The sequence below is a fragment of the Myxine glutinosa genome, chromosome 7 (assembly GCF_964187855.1).
Source record: "Myxine glutinosa chromosome 7, kmMyxGlut1.1, whole genome shotgun sequence".
NCBI classification, from domain to species: domain Eukaryota; kingdom Metazoa; phylum Chordata; class Myxini; order Myxiniformes; family Myxinidae; genus Myxine; species Myxine glutinosa.
The window spans coordinates 70805908-70825202 of record NC_136267.1 but is presented as its reverse complement, the minus strand read 5'-3'; the positions used below and the strand labels follow the sequence as shown (position 1 = coordinate 70825202).

Here is a 19295-nt window from a genome sequence, read left to right as displayed (position 1 = left end):
TTTTGAGGTGTTTTGAATTAGTTGGTGATGAGGTGTTTTGAATTAGTTGGTGGTGAGGTGTTTTGAATTACTTGGTGGTGAGGTGTTTTGAATTACGTGGTGGTGAGGTGTTTTTAATTTCGTGGCTGTGAGGTGTTTTCAATTTCGTGGTGGTGAGGTGTTTTCAATTTTGTGGTGGTGAGGTGTTTTTATTACGTGTTTTATGGCTGTGAGGTGTTTTTAATTTCGTGGCTGTGAGGTGTTTTTAATTTCGTGGTGGTGAGGTGTTTTTATTTTCATGTTTTATGGCTGTGAGGTGTTTTCAATTTAGTGGTGGTGAGGTGTTTTTCATTTCATGTTTTATTGCTTAGAGGTGTTTTTATTATGTGTTTTATGGCTGTGAGGTGTTTTTAATTTTGTGGCTGTGAGGTGTTTTTATTACGTGTTTTATGGCTGTGAGGTGTTTTTAATTTTGTGTTTTATGGCTGTGAGGTGTTTTTATTACGTGTTTTATGGCTGTGAGGTGTTTTTAATTTTGTGTTTTATGGCTGTGAGGTGTTTTTATTACGTGTTTTATGGCTGTGAGGTGTTTTTAATTTCGTGGTGGTGAGGTGTTTTTAATTTTGTGGCTGTGAGGTGTTTTTATGACGTGTTTTATGGCTGAGGTGTTTTTAATTTCGTGGCTGTAAGGTGTTTTTATTACGTGTTTTATGGCTGTGAGGTGTTTTTAATTTCGTGGCTGTAAGGTGTTTTTATTACGTGTTTTATGGCTGTGAGGTGTTTTTAATTTTGTGGTGGTGAGGTGTTTTTATTACGTGTTTTATGGCTGTGAGGTATTTTTAATTTTGTGTTTTATGGCTGTGAGGTGTTTTTATTACGTGTTTTATGGCTGTGAGGTGTTTTTAATTTTGTGTTTTATGGCTGTGAGGTGTTTTTATTACATGTTTTCTGGCTGTGAGGTGTTTTTAATTTTGTGTTTTATGGCTGTGAGGTGTTTTTATTACGTGTTTTATGGCTGTGAGGTGTTTTTAATTTCGTGGCTGTAAGGTGTTTTTATTACGTGTTTTATGGCTGTGAGGTGTTTTTAATTTTGTGGTGGTGAGGTGTTTTTATTACGTGTTTTATGGCTGTGAGGTATTTTTAATTTTGTGTTTTATGGCTGTGAGGTGTTTTTATTACGTGTTTTATGGCTGTGAGGTGTTTTTAATTTTGTGTTTTATGGCTGTGAGGTGTTTTTATTACATGTTTTCTGGCTGTGAGGTGTTTTTAATTTTGTGTTTTATGGCTGTGAGGTGTTTTTATTACATGTTTTCTGGCTGTGAGGTGTTTTTAATTTTGTGTTTTATGGCTGTGAGGTGTTTTTATAACGTGTTTTATGGCTGTGAGGTGTTTTTATTACATGTTTTCTGGCTGTGAGGTGTTTTTAATTTTGTGTTTTATGGCTGTGAGGTGTTTTTATTACGTGTTTTCTGGCTGTGAGGTGTTTTTAATTTTGTGTTTTATGGCTGTGAGGTGTTTTTATTACGTGTTTTATGGCTGTGAGGTGTTTTTAATTTTGTGTTTTATGGCTGTGAGGTGTTTTTATTACGTGTTTTCTGGCTGTGAGGTGTTTTTAATTTTGTGTTTTATGGCTGTGAGGTGTTTTTAATTTTGTGGCTGTGAGGTGTTTTATGACGTGTTTTATGGCTGAGGTGGTTTTAATTTCGTGGCTGTAAGGTGTTTTTATTACGTGTTTTATGGCTGTGAGGTATTTTTAATTTTGTGGTGGTGAGGTGTTTTTATTACGTGTTTTATGGCTGTGAGGTGTTTTTATTACGTGTTTTATGGCTGTGAGGTGTTTTAACTTACTTGGTGGTGAGGTGTTTAAAATTATGTGTGGTGAGGTGTAATCGTCCCAAATTTCCAGTCTGCGCCTACCCCTCCCCTATGTATGTGCTGAAGAGTTCTTTCTTGAAAAGAAAACATTCAACCGAAATCTTCAACCTAAATTGCCTATAAAAATGTGATATCACAAACACAACAAATAAATTTGTGCAAAATAATTGTTTGTATTATGATTGGTGTAAATCATGACAACACAGCAACTCAGTCTGAGAGTCCTTTCGGTGCTTTTTTGTAAACTCCAAGCGGGCTTTCATGTGTCTTTCACTGACGAGAGGCTTCCGTCTGGCCACTCTGCCATGAAGCCCAGATCGTTGGAGTGTTGCAGTGATTGTTGTCCTTCTGGAAGTTTCTCCCATCTCCACACAGGATCTCTGGAGCTCAACCAGAGTGACCAGCGGGTTCTTGGTCACCTCTATTACCAAGGCCCTTCTCCCCCGATTGCTCAGTTTAGCCGGGCGGCCAGCTCTAGGAAGAGTCCTGGTTGTTCTAAACTTCTTCCATTTAAGAATTATGGAGGCCACTGTGCTCTTGGGAACCTTCAATGCAGCAGAAATTTTTTTGTAGGCTTCCGCAGATCTGTGCCTCGACACAATCCTGTCTCTGAGCTCTGCAGGCAGTTCCTTCGATCTCATGGCTTGGTTTTTGCTCTGATATGCATTGTCAGCTGTGAGACCTTATGTAGACAGGTGTGTGCCTTTCCAAATCATGTCCAATCAATTGAATTTACCACAGGTGGTCTCCAATCAAGGTGTAGAAACATCTCAAAGATGATCAAGAGAAATGGGAGGCACCTGAGCTAAATTTAAAGTGTCATAGCAAAGGGTCTGAATACTTATGTAAATGTGATATTTCAATTTTTATTTTTAATAAATTTGCAACACTTTCTAAAATCCTGTTTTCTCTTTGTCATTATGGGGTATTGAGTGTAGATTGACGAGGGAAAAAATGAATTTAAACGATTTCAGCATAAGGCTGCAACATAACAAAATGTGAAAAAAATAATGGGGTCTGAATACTTTCTGAATGCACTGTAGATATCTCGGCATTTTCCCGTCTGTGTCATCTTGTGCGGTGTAAGATATATCGAGTTGTGAAAAGCTACTATTATTTAATATACCTCGGCCTTTTGACGTCTGTGTCATCTTGGGCGGTGTAAGATATATTGAGTTGTGAAAAGCTAAGCTTATTTAATATATCTCGGCATTTTGACATCTGTGTCATCTTGGGCGATGTAAGATATATCAAGTTGTGAAAGTCCACGTTTATTTAATATATCTCGGCAATTTCCCGATTCCCGTGTGTGCGTTTATTTTCTCAATTATTGCTGTAACCTAGTCAAAAACCATTGAATAAAATGAAATCAGATGGTGAATTTGAGTCAACATAAAATCGTGAGGGTGACTCAATAAATGGCCTTTATGTTCCAGACCTTTGAAGGTGTGGAGGTTGAAAGAGGTGACAGTAAGGGAGGCATTAAAAGAGAGCCTGAGTAGGGTCGAGGATGATGTGGTTGAGCTTGAAAGTGGTTGGATGTCAATGAAAGCTAGTCTGTTGGGAGCCGTTGGTGAGGTATGTGGATGGACAAAAGGACCACCGAGGCACTCGGAAACATGGTGGTGGGATGATGAAGTTGGAAAGAGGATTGATGAGAAGAGGAAGAAGTTCAAGGAGTGGCAGAAGGCGAAGGGTACGGGAGCAGAAACAGCAGAGCATGAAAGTTATAAGGCAGCCAGGAAGGCTGCAAAGAAAGAGGTAGCAAAGGCGCAGAAGGCATGTAGGAAAATGTTCGGAGAACGCTTGGATTCGGAAGAGGGTCAGAAAGCAGTATTCAGGATTGCAAAGCAGATAGCGAAAGAGAGGTGTGATGTGATGGGGGTGAGCTGCTTGAAGGATGAAGTGGGACAAATCGTTGTCGACACAGATGGAATTAAAGGAAGATGGAAAAGATATATGGAAATGCTGTTGAATACAGAGAATGAATGGGATGGCAACATAGAGAGTAACCCAGTTTTAGGACCGGCAGAGAAGATAACTGAGAAGGAAGTTGAGGAAGCGATAAAAGCAATGAAGGGTAGAAAAGTGGGAGGGCCGACAGGAGTTGTGGGAGATATGTTGAAGGCAGCAGGAAGTTGGGGTGTGAAGAGAATGACAGAGATCTGTAATCTGGTGGTGAAAGAAGGCCGCATTCCAGTGGATTGGGAACTGAGTACCCTCGTCCCTCTATACAAGGGGAAAGGTGACCCTCTGGAGTGTGGCTCGTACCGAGCGATAAAGTTATTGGAGCATGGAATGAAGGTATTGGAAAGGGTGTTGGAGAGGAGGATAAGGAAGAAAGTGAAGATCGACGAAATGCAGTTTGGATTTATGCCAGGAAGAGGAACGACAGACGCGCTTTTCATTGTGAGGCAGTTGCAGGAGAAGTACATGGAGAAGAGGAAGAAGTTGTTTCTTGGGTTTGTTGATCTGGAGAAAGCATTCGATCGGGTTCCACGCAAAGTATTGACATGGGCATTGAGGAAGTTAGGAGTGGAGGAATGGTTGATCAGAGTAGTGATGGCAATGTACAAAAGAGCGCGCACAGCTGTAAGGACGAAGGACGGGAACAGTGGTGAGTTTGAGGTGAAGGTGGGAGTGCATCAGGGGTCGGTACTAAGTCCACTACTATTTGTAGCTGTGATGGAGGTGCTGGCTCAGAACGTAAAGGAGGGTTTACCGTGGGAGTTGTTGTATGCAGATGATCTGGTGTTGAGTGCGGAAAGTATGGATGGACTGAAGGAAAAGATGAACACGTGGAAGGAATGTATGGAGACAAAAGGTCTGAAGGTGAATATCGGAAAGACGAAGGTGATGGCAAGTGGTAAAGCATGTGGTGAGGTGGAAAGAACTGGGAAGTGGCCCTGTGCTGTGTGTAGGAAGGGTGTCAGAGTGAACTCCATTCAGTGTACAATGTGCGCTGAGTGGGTTCATCAAAAATGTAGTGGTCTGAGAGGGTCATTAACCAGTGTGGCAGCTACATTCAAATGTAAGGTGTGCACAGAGGGAGCTGCAGATGGAGGAAATGTTGAGTTGGATCTTGGAGACGGCGTGAAGCTGGAAGGTGTGAAAACATTTTGCTACCTCGTAGACATGCTGAATGGAGAAGGTGGATCAGACTCGGCAACGGTTGCTCGGGTGAGATGTGCATGGAAGAAGTTTCGGGAATTGAGTGGCGTGCTGATGATGAGGGGAGTGTCGTTGAAGCTGAAGGGAAAGGTGTATGCTGCATGTGTGAGAAGTGTTATGATTTATGGGATCGAGACATGGGTAATGAACGTAGAGCAGCAACGAAGGTTGGAAAGGGTGGAAATGCGAATGGTTCGACAGATGTGCGGAGTATCGTTGAGAGAGAGGAAGACAAATGATGAATTGCGAAAGATGATGGGAATAGAGCCTGCGATTGATGCTGTGAAGAGGAACAGGTTGAGATGGTTTGGTCATGTGTTGAGGAAGGATGAAAGTGACTGGTTGAGAAGAGTGATGGAAATGAATGTAGAAGGAAGTAGAAGACGGGGAAGACCGAGAAAGACTTGGCTAAAGATGGTGGAAGAAGAAATGCGGGCAAGGGGGTTAACAAGGAGAGATGCAGAAAATAGGGCAAAATGGAGAAGATTGTCATGGGGACCGCAAGGCTAACCCCCGCTCTAGCAGGGAAAATGGCCTTTAAAATGCATGTTGTGTTGTATGTTCCAGACCTTTGAAAATGTATTTTGTTCTATAAACGGTAACTTTCATTGAATTTTATTCCCGTTTTTTTTCAAGCGATTCTAAAACCATGTTAGCGACTGTGAAAAATGAAATGAGATATCGATTTGGAGTTTAAATAAAACTGTGAGAGAGAGCAAGACCTAGAGAGCAAGACCTGGCCTAACAAAAGAGGCCTCAAAGCTATGCGAGTCAACAAAATGGTGGATATTTGTTTTTGAAGCCCCTCCCAGACCGGATGTAGCCACTCTCCCGGACAGACAGACAGACAGAATCACCTACGGTGAATATATATATATACAGTGAAACCTTGACTTACGAGTTTAATTCGTTCTGTGACCGAGCTCGTAACTCAATTTGCTCGTTTCTCAAATTAAATTTCCCCATTAAAATGCATTGAAATGCTATTAAGCCGTTCCAGCCCGCCAAAAACCACACCAATTTTTTTTTAAATATACAGTATATATAAAAATATCTCGCGCTTTATATTTCACCTGTATGCAGCATACAAGTTGGCAGGATGGCCTGGACTGGAGGTACGCACACTTGACTCTAAACTGTCCAGCCTGGGTTTGAATCCCGACCCAGCTATAACCTGTCATGGGTGAATCACAGGCAGGGTGATTCATCAATGTGTGTACCGCTAAACTGGGCGCCCCGTTTGCGTCCCATTAGTTGTTGGATGTTAAGGATCTCACCGTGTTTTCCACAAAGAGAAGGCGAGCTATCGCCGGCACTCTGAACAAGTTGTGGCCTGGCATGCTCTTCTCCTCTGCCGTTATATACGTCCTCCTCGGCATCTTTTTCCAGAAGAGCCCTGTCTCATCACAGTTGAAGATTTGCTGGGGGATGTATCGTTCAGCTTCTATCAGTTCGGCAAAAGTTATAATAAAATCTTCAGCTGCCTTCACATCCGCCTCACCAAGTCGACAACACGCACACCTCGCTCATGTTTTTCGACGATTGCGTGTTTTATATCCAAGCACATCATCCTCTTCTTCTTCTCAGTACTGCCCTTGGCACTCAATTTCTTAGGACCCATGGTTAAAACTAAGAAATTTTCCAAAATAACCAAAATGCGAAAACAAAGCAGCAGCTATATACGGCAGAGATGCTTGCACGGCAAGATAACCACGTGACCGGAACCCACCTGGTGGCGGGTGGCGTAAGCTCCAAAATAACCAAAATCCGAAAACAAAGCAGCAGCGATATATGGCAGAGATGCTTGCACGGCAAGATAACCACGTGACCGGAACCCACTTGGTGGCGGGTGGCGTAAGCTCCAAAATAACCAAAATGTGAAAACAAAGCAGCAGCGATATACGGCAGAGATGCTTGCACGGCAAGATAACCACGTGACCGGAACCCACGTGGTGGCGGGTGGCGTAAGCTCGTAACTCAGATCTCGGCTCGCATCTCAAAGCAATAAACCGCCCGAGCGACGGCTCGTATCTCGGAAAACTCGTAAGTTGGTGCACTCGTAAGTCAAGGTTTCACTGTATATATATATATTAAAAAAAAAAAAAAAAAAAAAAAAAAAATATATATATATATATATATATATATATTGTGCATTGTGGAAAGGCCCACGTTTTGCTGACTAAAAAACCCATTATTTGTGTGGTGGAATTAGATGTTTGCATTTACATGCGGTATTAATTGAAATTGTGTTGATTTATTTTTGAAGCGGTAACTTTTAAGACTTTTTAAAGAATTATCCTTATTTATTCTTGCCGAGTATGACATATAACAATATCTTGTACAAAAACATGTTTTAAAATTGCTTCTTTCTCATTTTAACCCTTTCTGTAATGTTACCATTGGAGTGTGGTAAGCCTGATGTTGGCTTATCGGTTAAGGTGGCTGCTTTAATATCTTAGGGTCTTAAGTTTGAGCCCCTGTCGTGCCGTTGGAATAACACCAGATAGGTTGACTCAGCCTGCCATCTTTCTGAGGTCGGAAAAATGAGTACCAGCTTACTGGTAACGGGCACTGCATCAGCGGCACATTCACGCGTCCAGACAATGATGCAACCAGCAGCCACAGGCTTCATACGAAACAACATCATGAGGTACAGTAGTACTCCATATGTTGGGATGGCACTGGAAAAAATTGGCCGCCCTTTCAAATGTGTACAATTGACTGATCGGTCATTGAACTGTCACTGGTCATTGTGAAGTTTATTTTTCCTTTTGTGACATCATCTTCACTTTTTAAGCTCCAAGTGAGCTTGTGGCTGTATTACAAATCCAACTTTTAAAAATACTGTCTTGAGATGGCCTGCAATGCATCTGCCTTTGATATATCCACACATTTGAATTTTTTTTCTCCTTGGCCACTCACCGGCCATGATGAATGATTACATTTTTATTTTATCAGCGGACAAGTATTGCAAATAACCTTATACGTGCATCTGTAGGTGGAGAGGAGACGGCACGTGAACCATGGTCTGTTGAAAGTCAGACAGCCGTAAACTACACCCCTGGAGTACGTGCAGTGTCTCTTTTTTAATTTAATTTGATTGTCTAATTACCGGACGGATTAATAAAAATTACCTTACATTTTGTCCTCAGGGTGTAGTTTTTCATTTCTTCCTGAAAGTGAGCTGAGTTACATGTTAATTAATTGCTTTCTGAGTTTGCAGAGGATTTGGTTTGGAGTGGGAAGAGTTAGCGGTAGAGGGGAGTGTAAAGGAAAGAGGAACAAAGAATCCAGTCAGAGAATGAGAATAACAGTTGGAGTTGGAAGATAATGAAGTCGGCCTCGAAGCAATAATAATTGTTTGATATGGTTGAGGTATTTTCACCCACTGTATGCATACTGAGGGAGTAAATACACTCGCTTATTTTTGCATGTTTCGTCAAAGTTTAGATTGAGAACCTGAATGCGAGACAGTTTTTTTTGTTTGCTGCTGTGCAGGGCTGTCGGCCGTTTCATTCGGAGAGGAGTGTCGAAGCTTGCACGACGACGACAACGACGCCAACCAGCTATCCTCCTTCCAACATGGAGTGTAAGTACATATCAACTATATTGATGGAATCGACAGAAAGTTGACTGAAGTATTGCATGCTAATGGCCATTTAACAGAAGGAGAAGCTGACGTTGAGTGTCAGCAGTTGTCTGTCAACGTTTTGAGTGTTGGCACGCTAACTTTTGTTCAGATGAAGGGTTAACACCTGAAACCTCAGCCTCTCATTACTTCCCACAGTGGTTAGCATACCTCGATCAATGTTCTGTTGACGACATGCATTGTTCTACCTGTCTGCTGGTACAGAACAACACTAGCCTTCTGATTAAGGTTAGTTTTCTATTACACATGCATCAGCTTACCTGGGAACCTAGGCCGCTCTGTCTGTCCTGTTCACTTCAATCCAGGCTATCCAGCCCCTTTTGAAGCCTTTAAATGGCACTGAAATGCTGCTCCATGGAACGATGTTGAAAATCTTCGATAAATGTTTTTAGGCCAGTTGTCATTCACATTACATTTAATCTAGTAATTGTACATCAGGACATCCGTCTTTGACATACCTTGAGGTCTTTGCATTGTTGCTGTCAGTCTCATGTATTTTTCAAAAGGATTACAAAACTTGCAATTTCTGACCTATAGACTTTTAATTAACATGACATGATGCTTGTGCAAAGGTTTGTGTGATTGCATGTATTTGGAAAGAAATAATACGTTATTGCGTAGCCGACGATCATGAACTTGCTGTCTCTTCATTCGATAGTCATGGGGTGGGTGGAGAGAAGGGGTGCCGAATTCAGTAATTCTTGTGAGGGGCCATTTACTTGTGTGTGCAACTATGGCATAATTTTTGAGCCTCTTCCCCCTCCTGTGTGTGTGCCCCATCACACCGTGCACTGCATATATGCTTCTTCACTTTCTGTACTCTTGTCTCCTTCCAACTTTCTCTCCTTTCTCTCTTCGCTCAAAAATTCCCATGCCCTCTTTATTGTCTCCTATTTCGTCCTCTTCCTTTTCTCAATTAGAATGTTCCCATTTTAGGCTTCTTCCCATACCCAAGCATATTTAACAAGAGCATAACTCTGAAAAATAATATGAGGTGATGGGATAAGAGAGAAGTTTGTGTTGAAATGGTGGGGAGAAAAGGGAAAGGCTATTTGGATGAGATGGCAGTACTGTATTTGGATAGAAGGAAGAGCAAGTATGAGGAAAGAAGGGAAGTGGGTGCAGTAAAGTTTCCCCCCCCCCCCCCCCCCCACAATATGTGTACATGGTAAGTAGATTGCCCCCACTGCACTCTTACAGTAATTCCCCCCCCCCCCCCCCCCTCTGTCAGTGTTTACTTGTAACTTAAGGGAAATCAATGTACTTGTACTGTATCCAGTACTGTTTCACAATCAGTGCTTCATGCAAGACAACTGCATTTCCAGTGGCCAGTTGTGGATATCCGGTTTAGGAGGCTTGCTTTGGCATTTAGTATGTGCCCCAATTTGTTTGTTTGTTGGCCCCTAATCTTAGTAAAAACAAGCATTCTGAGTATTGCGCTGCAATACATGTCCCCTACCGGCAGTCTGTCGTCCGGAAAACTGTTGAGGTAATTACCCAAGTTCAAAGTGGCATAACTTTGTCAAAAATGATCGAAACGTCGTGAAGTTCGAACTTGATCTGTAATTTATCATGAGGAAACGATGTACCAAGTTTGAAATCATTAGCATTAAGAGTTTAGAAAAAAAGTCCGGAAAACTGTTCTTTGCGTGACGGACGGACAGACAGACAGACAGACTGACTGACAGACGGAGGGACGGAGTGCAAACCTATAGTCCCCTCCGGTGTACACCGGTTGGGGACTAATAAGAGACCTAAGACTGAATAGTGATACGTTAACTTTCGAGCCTGGCTTATGGAGGATTGGGGGTAGGGTCGAGGGGGGAGATGGGTTGGTGGATGACAAGCCAAGATACTGGTATGATCTCCACCCACAATAGAGCATTTGTAAGCGATCAATTCAATGTGAAAGCATTTATTTGGTTAATAATTTTAACAGATTGCCAAGCTCTTTGATTTTATTTCTTTATTTAATTTTCATAGTGAGAAAATTAGTCTGAAAGAGTATGGTGGAACATTGTTTGTTGTTTATTTGTTTTTGTTGTTGTTTATTGTTGGTTAAACGATGTTTGTCTTGTGTGTATGGATAACCACTTGGAGCAAACCTAAGGCTTCATATTTCAACAGAGTTGCTGGCAGTGCGAGAGAAATTGTGCTGGCAGCATGATAAAGTAATTTATAATACTGACCGAAGACAAAAGTTGAGGACGGATTTGGGCGAAGCTTGATGGACATGTCGGGTGTGTGACGGGGACGAATTGAATCGATTTTAGTGAAGATCCGGACACAATTTTTAGTGATCCTTCGCCGTTTTGAGATGGTTCTTGAAACGATGTATTGCCTGATATTTCAAAATGTTATGAACGGGTTATGACAATGCGGGCTATCAGCGGGATACAAAACGTAAACTGTTCAGCTTAGCGGAGGTATGTTCTCTACCGAGTGGCATTCTAGTTTATCTTTTTATTATGCCGCCGCCGACGAAGTTGTTGGAGGCATTATGTTTTTGGGTTGTCCGTCCGTTCGTACGTCTGTCCGTACGGGCTAAACCTCGTTTTTCTCAGCAACCACAAGTCTAATTGAGACGAACCTTTCAGGGTAGGTGTGACACCCATGCAGAATGTTTTTTTAATGATAATTGTGACATCATAGGTCACGTGGTGTGACAGCCATCTTGGATTAAATGCAAATAATTAAAAAAATATTTCTCGGAAACTGCTGAATGGAAAAATCTGAAACTTGGCACATTGTCAAGTACTCCCAATGGGAAACAAAAGCATGATAATGATGACATCAAAGGTGAAGTGGTACACAGATTCACAGCCATATTGGATTGAAGGAAAATATTGAATAATTATATCTCTGAAACCGCTTAACCTATCGACGCAAAATTTTACAAATATCACCTGGCAGCACTGTTTGAAAAATATAGTTTGAAAATGATGATGTAATGTGATGATGTAATGATGAAAATAATGCAATGATAAAATAATGTAACGATAAAAATGAAAAACGTAGGTCATGTGGTTTGGCAGCCATCTTTGATAGAAAAACGAACCTTATCCGATCAACACGAAATTTCACAAACGTGATCCCCTACCCATACATATGCAGAGTGTACATTTTAAAGGTCATATGTCATGTGGTATGGCAGCCATATTAGCTTGAAAGCCGATATTAAAAAAAAAATCCTTCTCTGCAACTGCTTCACTGATCGATGTGAAACCTGTCATGGCTGGTGAAAATGTGATACTTCAAAATAGCTGAAGGGATTTAAATTCAAACTTGTTTATTTTTAGGACAGTGAACTATGGCATCTACCCATTGTGGGACTATGCGGAGACATATTAGTGACACAGTCACATTGTTCTAGTTCTACATGAGCAAGGCTCATGGAAGAACCAGATAAAATTGACAGTCGGGTAGCGGGGCAAAAATTTGCCGGGCAAAAGTGGCAAGGTGATAAACGGACTGGAACAAGAAGCTGATACTCTATGTTCCCCGCCTATTAGCCTGTGTAGGAATAGGTCTGTGTATTCCAAAAGCTAAATCTTGAACGTATTTTGAAAAATCGCTTACACAAGCTAAGTTACCGAGATGGTTGCCATGGCAACATCATTTACCCAATCATCCACGTGCTCTATCAGGTTGAGATAATGTCATGACGAATATATATCTGCAATATGAAAGCTAAATGTTCAATTGGGTTTTCAATATCTTGTACACAAGCCAAATTACTGAGATGGCTACCATGGCAACATAATTCAGCCAATCACAGCCGTGATCTACTCGGGTTGAGATAATGTCATGAGGAATAGATATCTGCAATATGAAAGCTAAGTGTTGAATGGTTTTTGACATACAATATACATAAAAGTACATGGACGGATGATTGGTCGGTTGGACCTCATTTCAATGTCCTCCATCTTCCAAATCGTCGGAGGGTTGGGGGACATAGAGAGAGAGAGAGAGAGAGAGAAAGAGAAAGAGAGAGAAAAACAGAAAATATATATATAGATAGAGAGGCAAGGGGAGGGAGAGACAGAGGAGATGGGAGGCGATGGCGAGCGAAGAAGCAATGCTGGAATCAACAAGTAAGAGGGTTAGGTTAGGAAGGGTTATAAAGAGGGTAATAAAGATCTTGAGTCAGGATGGGAGATGGCAAGAGGTGGTGAATGTGGTTCCACTCACTGCAGTGAGGAATTAGAGTTGGTGTGCAATTGGCCTTGATTTTGGTAGTTTATCCAGGAGGGGGTTTGCTGAAATAAAATGTGCATCCTGAGTTGTTGGAGAGGGTTTTTCTCCTTTCTTCCCCTCCCACCAAATTTCACTCCTATTTCCAACAGCCTTCCTCTTTTCTCCCCTCTTCAACCAACTCACTGGCCCTCCAAATTTTAAAAGTATCTTCTCCCTTTTCCTTCTTTGTCTTTTTGATAACTAATTTTTCTCATCGCCAACCCCGTTCATATACAGTCACGTGAAAAAGTAAGTACACCCCATGTAAAGTTTTGACTTTTTCAACATATTTCAACATACAGCTACTTGATCTTCATTTCAACAATATTGATAGATAAAGGTGATATAATATAACAAATATCATGAAACATTTACATTTTGTAGTCCATTGTATAATTTAAATAAACATAAATGCAAATTTTGCATGTGGAAAAAGTAAGTACACCCCGACATTTATCACTACTTCAAATACCTAAAATTAGAATCAGGTGCACCAGCTCAGGTGCAAATGATTAGAACATCGTTAGAGAGGACCTTGGAGGAACCTGTCTTATTTAAACCTCAGACATTTAGTTTGGTTTGTTCTTTGTTGTTGAAGTGTGTGGCGTCACCATGCCTAGATCAAAAGAGCTTTCTGAGGCCTTCAGAAAGAAGGTTATAGATGCTTACGAGTCTGGGAAGGGATTAAAAAAGATCTCCAAACAATATGAAATCAATCATTAGACTGTCCGGAAGATCATCTACAAGTGGAGAAGATTCCAAACAACTGCCAACTTGTTCAGGCCAGGCCACCCCAGCAAGTTCAGCCTGAGAGCAGATCGCAAGATGCTGAAAGAAGTCTCTAAGAACCCCAGAATATCATCACGGGACCTACAGGTAGCTCTTGCCACTGTTGATGTCAAAGTGCACGAGTCTACCATTTGAAAGAGGCTGCACAAATTTGATCTACATGGGAGGTGTGCCAGAAGGAAACCTTTGCTGTCCAGAAAGAACATCAGGGCAAGACTAAAGTTTGCCAATGAACACCGAGGCAAAGACCAGCACTTCTGGAACAATGTGCTCTGGACAGATGAGTCAAAGGTAGAGCTATTTGGCCAGAGTACCAGAAGACATGTTTCGCCAAAACCAAAGACAGCATTTGCCCACAAGAACCTGATACCAACTGTAAAGCATGGTTGTGGAAATATTATGGTTTGGGGCAGCTTTGCTGCATCAGGGCCTGGGCAGCTCACCATCATAGAATCCACTATGAATTCTTCATTGTACCAGAAGGTGCTTGAGGATAATGTGAGGCCATCTGTCGGAAAGTTGAAGCTCAACCGAAGGTGGACCTTGCAACATGACAATGACCCTAAACATACCAGTAAATCCACCAAGGAATGGCTGAAAAGAAACTAATGGAGGGTTCTGGAATGGCCAAGTCAAAGCCCGGATCGAAATCCCATCGAGATGTTGTGGTGGGATTTTAAACGAGCTGTGCATGCAAGAAACCCCTCAAAAACATCGCACAGCTGAAAGAATTCTGCATGGAGGAGTGGGCAAAAATTTCTCCCAGTCGATGTCAGAGACCGGTAGACAGTTATAAGAAACGCCTACTTGAGGTTGTTTCTGCCAAAGGGGGCAATACCACCGACGATGTCACGATTGTTGTGCTGCTCTCCGACCATGAGAACTGCAACGTCATTGTTGACTGGCCCTCCCCTTCCCCCTCCCCCCTCCCCTCCCCCTCTCTTTTCCCCCTCCCCCTCCCTTTTCCCCCTTCCCCTCCCCCCTACCCCTTCCCCCCTTCCCCTCCCCTCCCCCTCCTCCCCTCTCCCTCTCCCCTTCCCCCACCCGCTCCCCCTCCCCCTCCCACCCTCCCCCTCCCCCTCCCACCCTCCACCTCCCCCTCCCCCTCCCACTCCCACTCCCCCCTCCCCCTCCCCCGTCCCCCCCCCTCCCCATGTTCTCCCCTCCCCCCTCTCCTCCCCTCCCCCCCTCTCCTCCCCTCCCCCCTGTTCCCACTCCACCCTCCCCCCTCCGTCCTCCCCTCCCCCTCCCTTCCCCCTCCACCCTACCCCCTCCCATTCTCCCCTCCCCCTCCCTTTTCCCCCTCCCCCTCCCTTTTCCCCCCTCCACCTCCCTTTTCCCCCTCCCCCTCCCTTTTCCCCCTCCCCCTCCCCTTCCCCCTCTCCCTCCTCCTCCCCACCCCCCTCTCCCCCCTCCGTCCTCCCCTCCCCCTCCATCCTCCCCTTCCCCCCTTCCCCTTCCCCCTCCCTTCCCCCTCCACCCTACCCCCTCCCTTCCCCCTACACCCTACCCCCTCCCCTTTCCCCCTCCCTTTCCCCCCTCCCCCTCCCCCCTCCCCCCTTCCCGGCCCCCTCCCCCTCTGCCCCTCCCCCCCTCCATTCCCCCTCCATCCTACCCCCTCCCTTCCCCCTACACCCTACCCCCTCTATTTTCCCCCTCCCCCTCCCTTTTCCCCCTTCCCCTCCCCCCTACCCCTTCCCCTCCCCTCCCCCTCCTCCCCTCTCCCTCCCCCCTTCCCCCACCCGCTCCCCTCCCCCTCCCACCCTCCCCCTCTCACTCCCCCTCCCACCCTCCCCCTCCCACTCCCCCTCCCCCTCCCCCTCCCCTTTCCCCTCCCCCTCCCCTTCCCACTCCCCCTCCCCCTCCCCCCTTTCCCCGTCCCCTCCCCCCTCCCCCTCCCCTCCCCCTCCCCATCTTCTCCCCTCCCCCCGTTCCCACTCCCCCCCTCCCCCCTCCGTCCTCCCCTCCCCCTCCCTTCCCCCTCCACCCTACCCCCTCCCCTTCTCCCCTCCCCCTCCCTTTTCCCCTCCCCGTCCCTTTTCCCCCTCCACCTCCCTTTTCCCCCTCCCCCTCCCTTTTCCCCCTCCCCCTCCCCTTCCCCCTCTCCCTCCTCCTCCCCACCCCCCTCTCCCCCCTCCGTCCTCCCCTCCCCCTCCATCCTCCCCTTCCCCCCTTCCCCTTCCCCCTCCCTTCCCCCTCCATCCTACCCCCTCCCTTCCCCCTACCCCCTACCCCCTCCCCTTTCCCCCTCCCTTTCCCCCTCCCCCTCCCCCCTCCCCCCTCCCCCCTTCCCGGCCCCCTACACCCTACCCCTCCCATTTCCCCCTCCCCCCTCCCCCTCCCAAGGACGGAGGGGGAAGGGGGAGGGAAGGGGAGGGCCAGTCAACAATGACGTTGCAGTTCTCATGGTCGGAGAGCAGCACAACAATCGCGACATCGTCCTGCATCTTCACAACAGCACGAAGCGGATTTGGAGACTCACCGATCCTGTGACGCCCTCCAGTACCGTCGTTGCCGGGCGGGGGAAGGGAGACCCGTACATTCGCCCTCTCGACTCAAGCTCACTCGGACAAAAGCCTCGCATAAATTACACCGTGAAGGCCCAATGGCCATGTCTATGCCACAAATCAAGTACGTGAGCGAGTCGGGCGCACTGAATTGAAAATATATAGAATGCTCATACTCCGTGAAAAGTGAAGCCGCCGTGTCGCCATCTTGGTTAGCACGACTCGACCAACTCGCTTTGCGGATCTCGTTTGTTTTGAACGTGTGAATTACGTGCGAACGCGTAACTGTGAGTTTATGGCGGCAAGGAACATCACGTGATCGCTCTGAGCGAATCAGCGTGCTGCTCTGCCACCTGCTCAGATTCTGTGTATAATATTCCTCGCTGAAATGCGCTGAGGTAAATATGAATAAAAAATATGGATCTCGTAAATATGAAAGAAAAAAAAACCTGTGTGGTGTGAATGGCAATGTTCCTCGCTGAAATGTGAAAAAACGCAATCGCTTTTCGCTCTGAAATACATGCGAACGCGTAACTGAGTTTATGGCGGCAAGGAACATCACGTGATCGCTCTGAGCGAATCAGCGCGCTGCTCTGCCACCGCCTCAGATTCCGTGCATAATATTCCTCGCTGAAATGCGCTGAGGTAAAAATATGGTAAAAAAATATTTTGAATTTTTTTTTTTTAGGTCAGCCATGTTCTTCCCAGGCTCAATGGCCATGTCTATGCCAAATATCAAGCACGTGAGCCTCTCTGTTTAGGAGTCTATCGGTAACATTACACACACACACACAAACTGTGTTTTATATATATAGATTCCACGTTTAGGAAATCGCAGAGTGGTGCATAGAGTGTTGGGGAATAATTCGACAGGTAGAACAATGGATGAAATCAACAAAACATTGAGCGAAGTATACTAACTGCTGTAGGATGCAAGGGGAAGCTGATGTTTTGGATGTTATACAAAAAAAAATTTCTACCCCCACTAATTTCGGTCCCCTTGTGTTTTATACCTCTCTCCCCCCCCCCCCCCCTCCCCCTCCCACGCCTCCTGCCCCCAAGCCCTCTCCCTCCCACACTTCTCCCTGCTCTCAAATGTTGTGGTTGTGTGCTTCCCCTTCTCTCCCCATCTTGTCTTCCGCTCCCTCTTTTTGTATATTTTGTTTGTCTGGTTTGTTTTGTTTGTTTGTTTGTGAAATAAATGTTAGCTCTTTCACGAGCCTCGATTCAGTATACAAAAAAAACCCCCAAAAAAAACCCTTCATCAGGAACGTGCCCATCATATGCGTGTTCTCGGGTGTGATTCTTCTTGCTCGTCCATGTGGTGTGTGTTCTTTCATGAGGTGCGCCTATTCATTCTTGTTCATGTGTTTGCGTTTTTACGATACTAGAAACAACCTTTTTTCCCCTAATGCCCATGACCTGAGCCTGGGTACGACCAACACATATGCAAAATTTTGTGGAGATCGGGCCAGCCCTCGTTTTTTGTTCTATAATTTTCAGATGTACATCCATAATACATACATATATATATATATATATATATATATATATATATATATATACACATATACATATATATTATACATATATATTATACATATACATTATACATACTAGCAACGGTACCCCCCCTACGGGCGGGGCTTCAATTGGGAGGCCCAGATGAAAAGGGAAAATATCAGAAATTGAAGGCTTTTTATTTTATTTTAAACGATTTATATAAACATCCGTTAAATTATATCACACGCAAATCATCAAAATCTAAACAGTGTTTGTGGAATTTCAATAAAAGCCACATACATCACTGTTCATATCGGTAAATATTATTACATCGTGTTTCGAAAAACTGGAATATTGGAAAAATTGGTAAATTGGGAAAACAATATAGCCTATTTTACTCCAGGGGGTCCCAGGATTGCCCACCCAAAATTTTGTTGCGATCGGTTCAGCCATTTTTGCGGTACCTGGGAACAGACGGACATACGGACAGACAGACAGACAGACAGACATTTGGTGAATTATAGTAGGATACATATACATATACATTTACATTCATACCTACATACCACACGTACCAATATAATTGATTTATTTAATGCTAGCAAAAGTACCCGGCGTTTCCAGGCAAAATGCAAAGTCGCTTTGCGCCGGGGAATATGAAGAGAGGGGGGAGAGAGATAGGAGAAGAGGGAAGGGGAGAGGAGGGTGGGGGAAGAAAGGGGTGGGGGAAGGGAGGGCAGGGGAGGGTGGAATCTAGGGTGGAGGGGAGTGGGGAGGGAGAGAGATGGGAGGCAGGGGAGGAGAGGGAGGAGGAAGGGGAGGATTCGGGGGAGGAAGAGAGGAGGGAGGGGGAGCATTGTGGATAGAAGGGGGGGTGTGGAGGGGAGGAGAGTGAGGAGGAAGGATAGGAGAAGGGGAGAGGGAAAGAGGATGGGGAGGAAGGGATGCAAGGGGAGGGGAGGAAGGGATGCAAGGGGGAGGCTGAGGAGAAGGGAGGGGAGGAGGAGGGAAATTCAATTGGCTTGTTCTTGTTACTTAACCAATGCATCCACCTAGTTTTGTCATCCGTCCATAACTTTTTGAGATATAGTGCTATACATGTATATCGTTTGGCCCCATATCTCAAAGGTGAAGAATCACTTTGAAAATTGAAAAATTCTCATACCTGGATTCCATATCCGGATTTTCACCAGAATCAAATTGATCCAGCCTGTCCACCAAAAATCGGCCCACATCCCTCCATAACTTGAGACACCCTGCTCACAGACAATCAGACAGACAGGGGTGAAAACATAACCCCCCTCCACCTTCGGTCGTAGAGGTAATTAAATCAATCCCAAATGGAGTGAGGCAGTTCTCAAGGCCATACTGATTATTATTGATTATAATTATACGTGAAGACAGATTTGATTGTTTCCTGTTGTAAGAAGTGTTTTTATAGCCTTAAGAGTTCATGGAAATCCATTGAAAGTGCTTTTGTTTTCATATTACAATTATTTATTTTGTTGTCTTTTATCAATTAATAAATTTCCTTCTGGACTCGTACTTTTGTACCCCACCGTACATTTATTTTTTGTTCTGCACAA

At 44.5% G+C, this 19295-nt stretch overlaps 1 protein-coding gene across 14 annotated transcripts in view; it reads left to right on the top strand.

The window, feature by feature from the left end:
- Nucleotides 1-19295, top strand: part of LOC137431315 (transcription factor 12) — a 263317-nt gene that overhangs the window by 36581 nt on the left and 207441 nt on the right. For all 14 annotated transcript variants that reach the window (XM_078781854.1, XM_078781846.1, XM_078781852.1 and 11 more), the window contains exons 2-3: nucleotides 8024-8091; nucleotides 8524-8614. In XM_078781854.1, the coding sequence (XP_078637980.1) occupies nucleotides 8024-8091; nucleotides 8524-8614 (159 nt within the window). The remainder of the gene's footprint in view (nucleotides 1-8023; nucleotides 8092-8523; nucleotides 8615-19295) is intronic.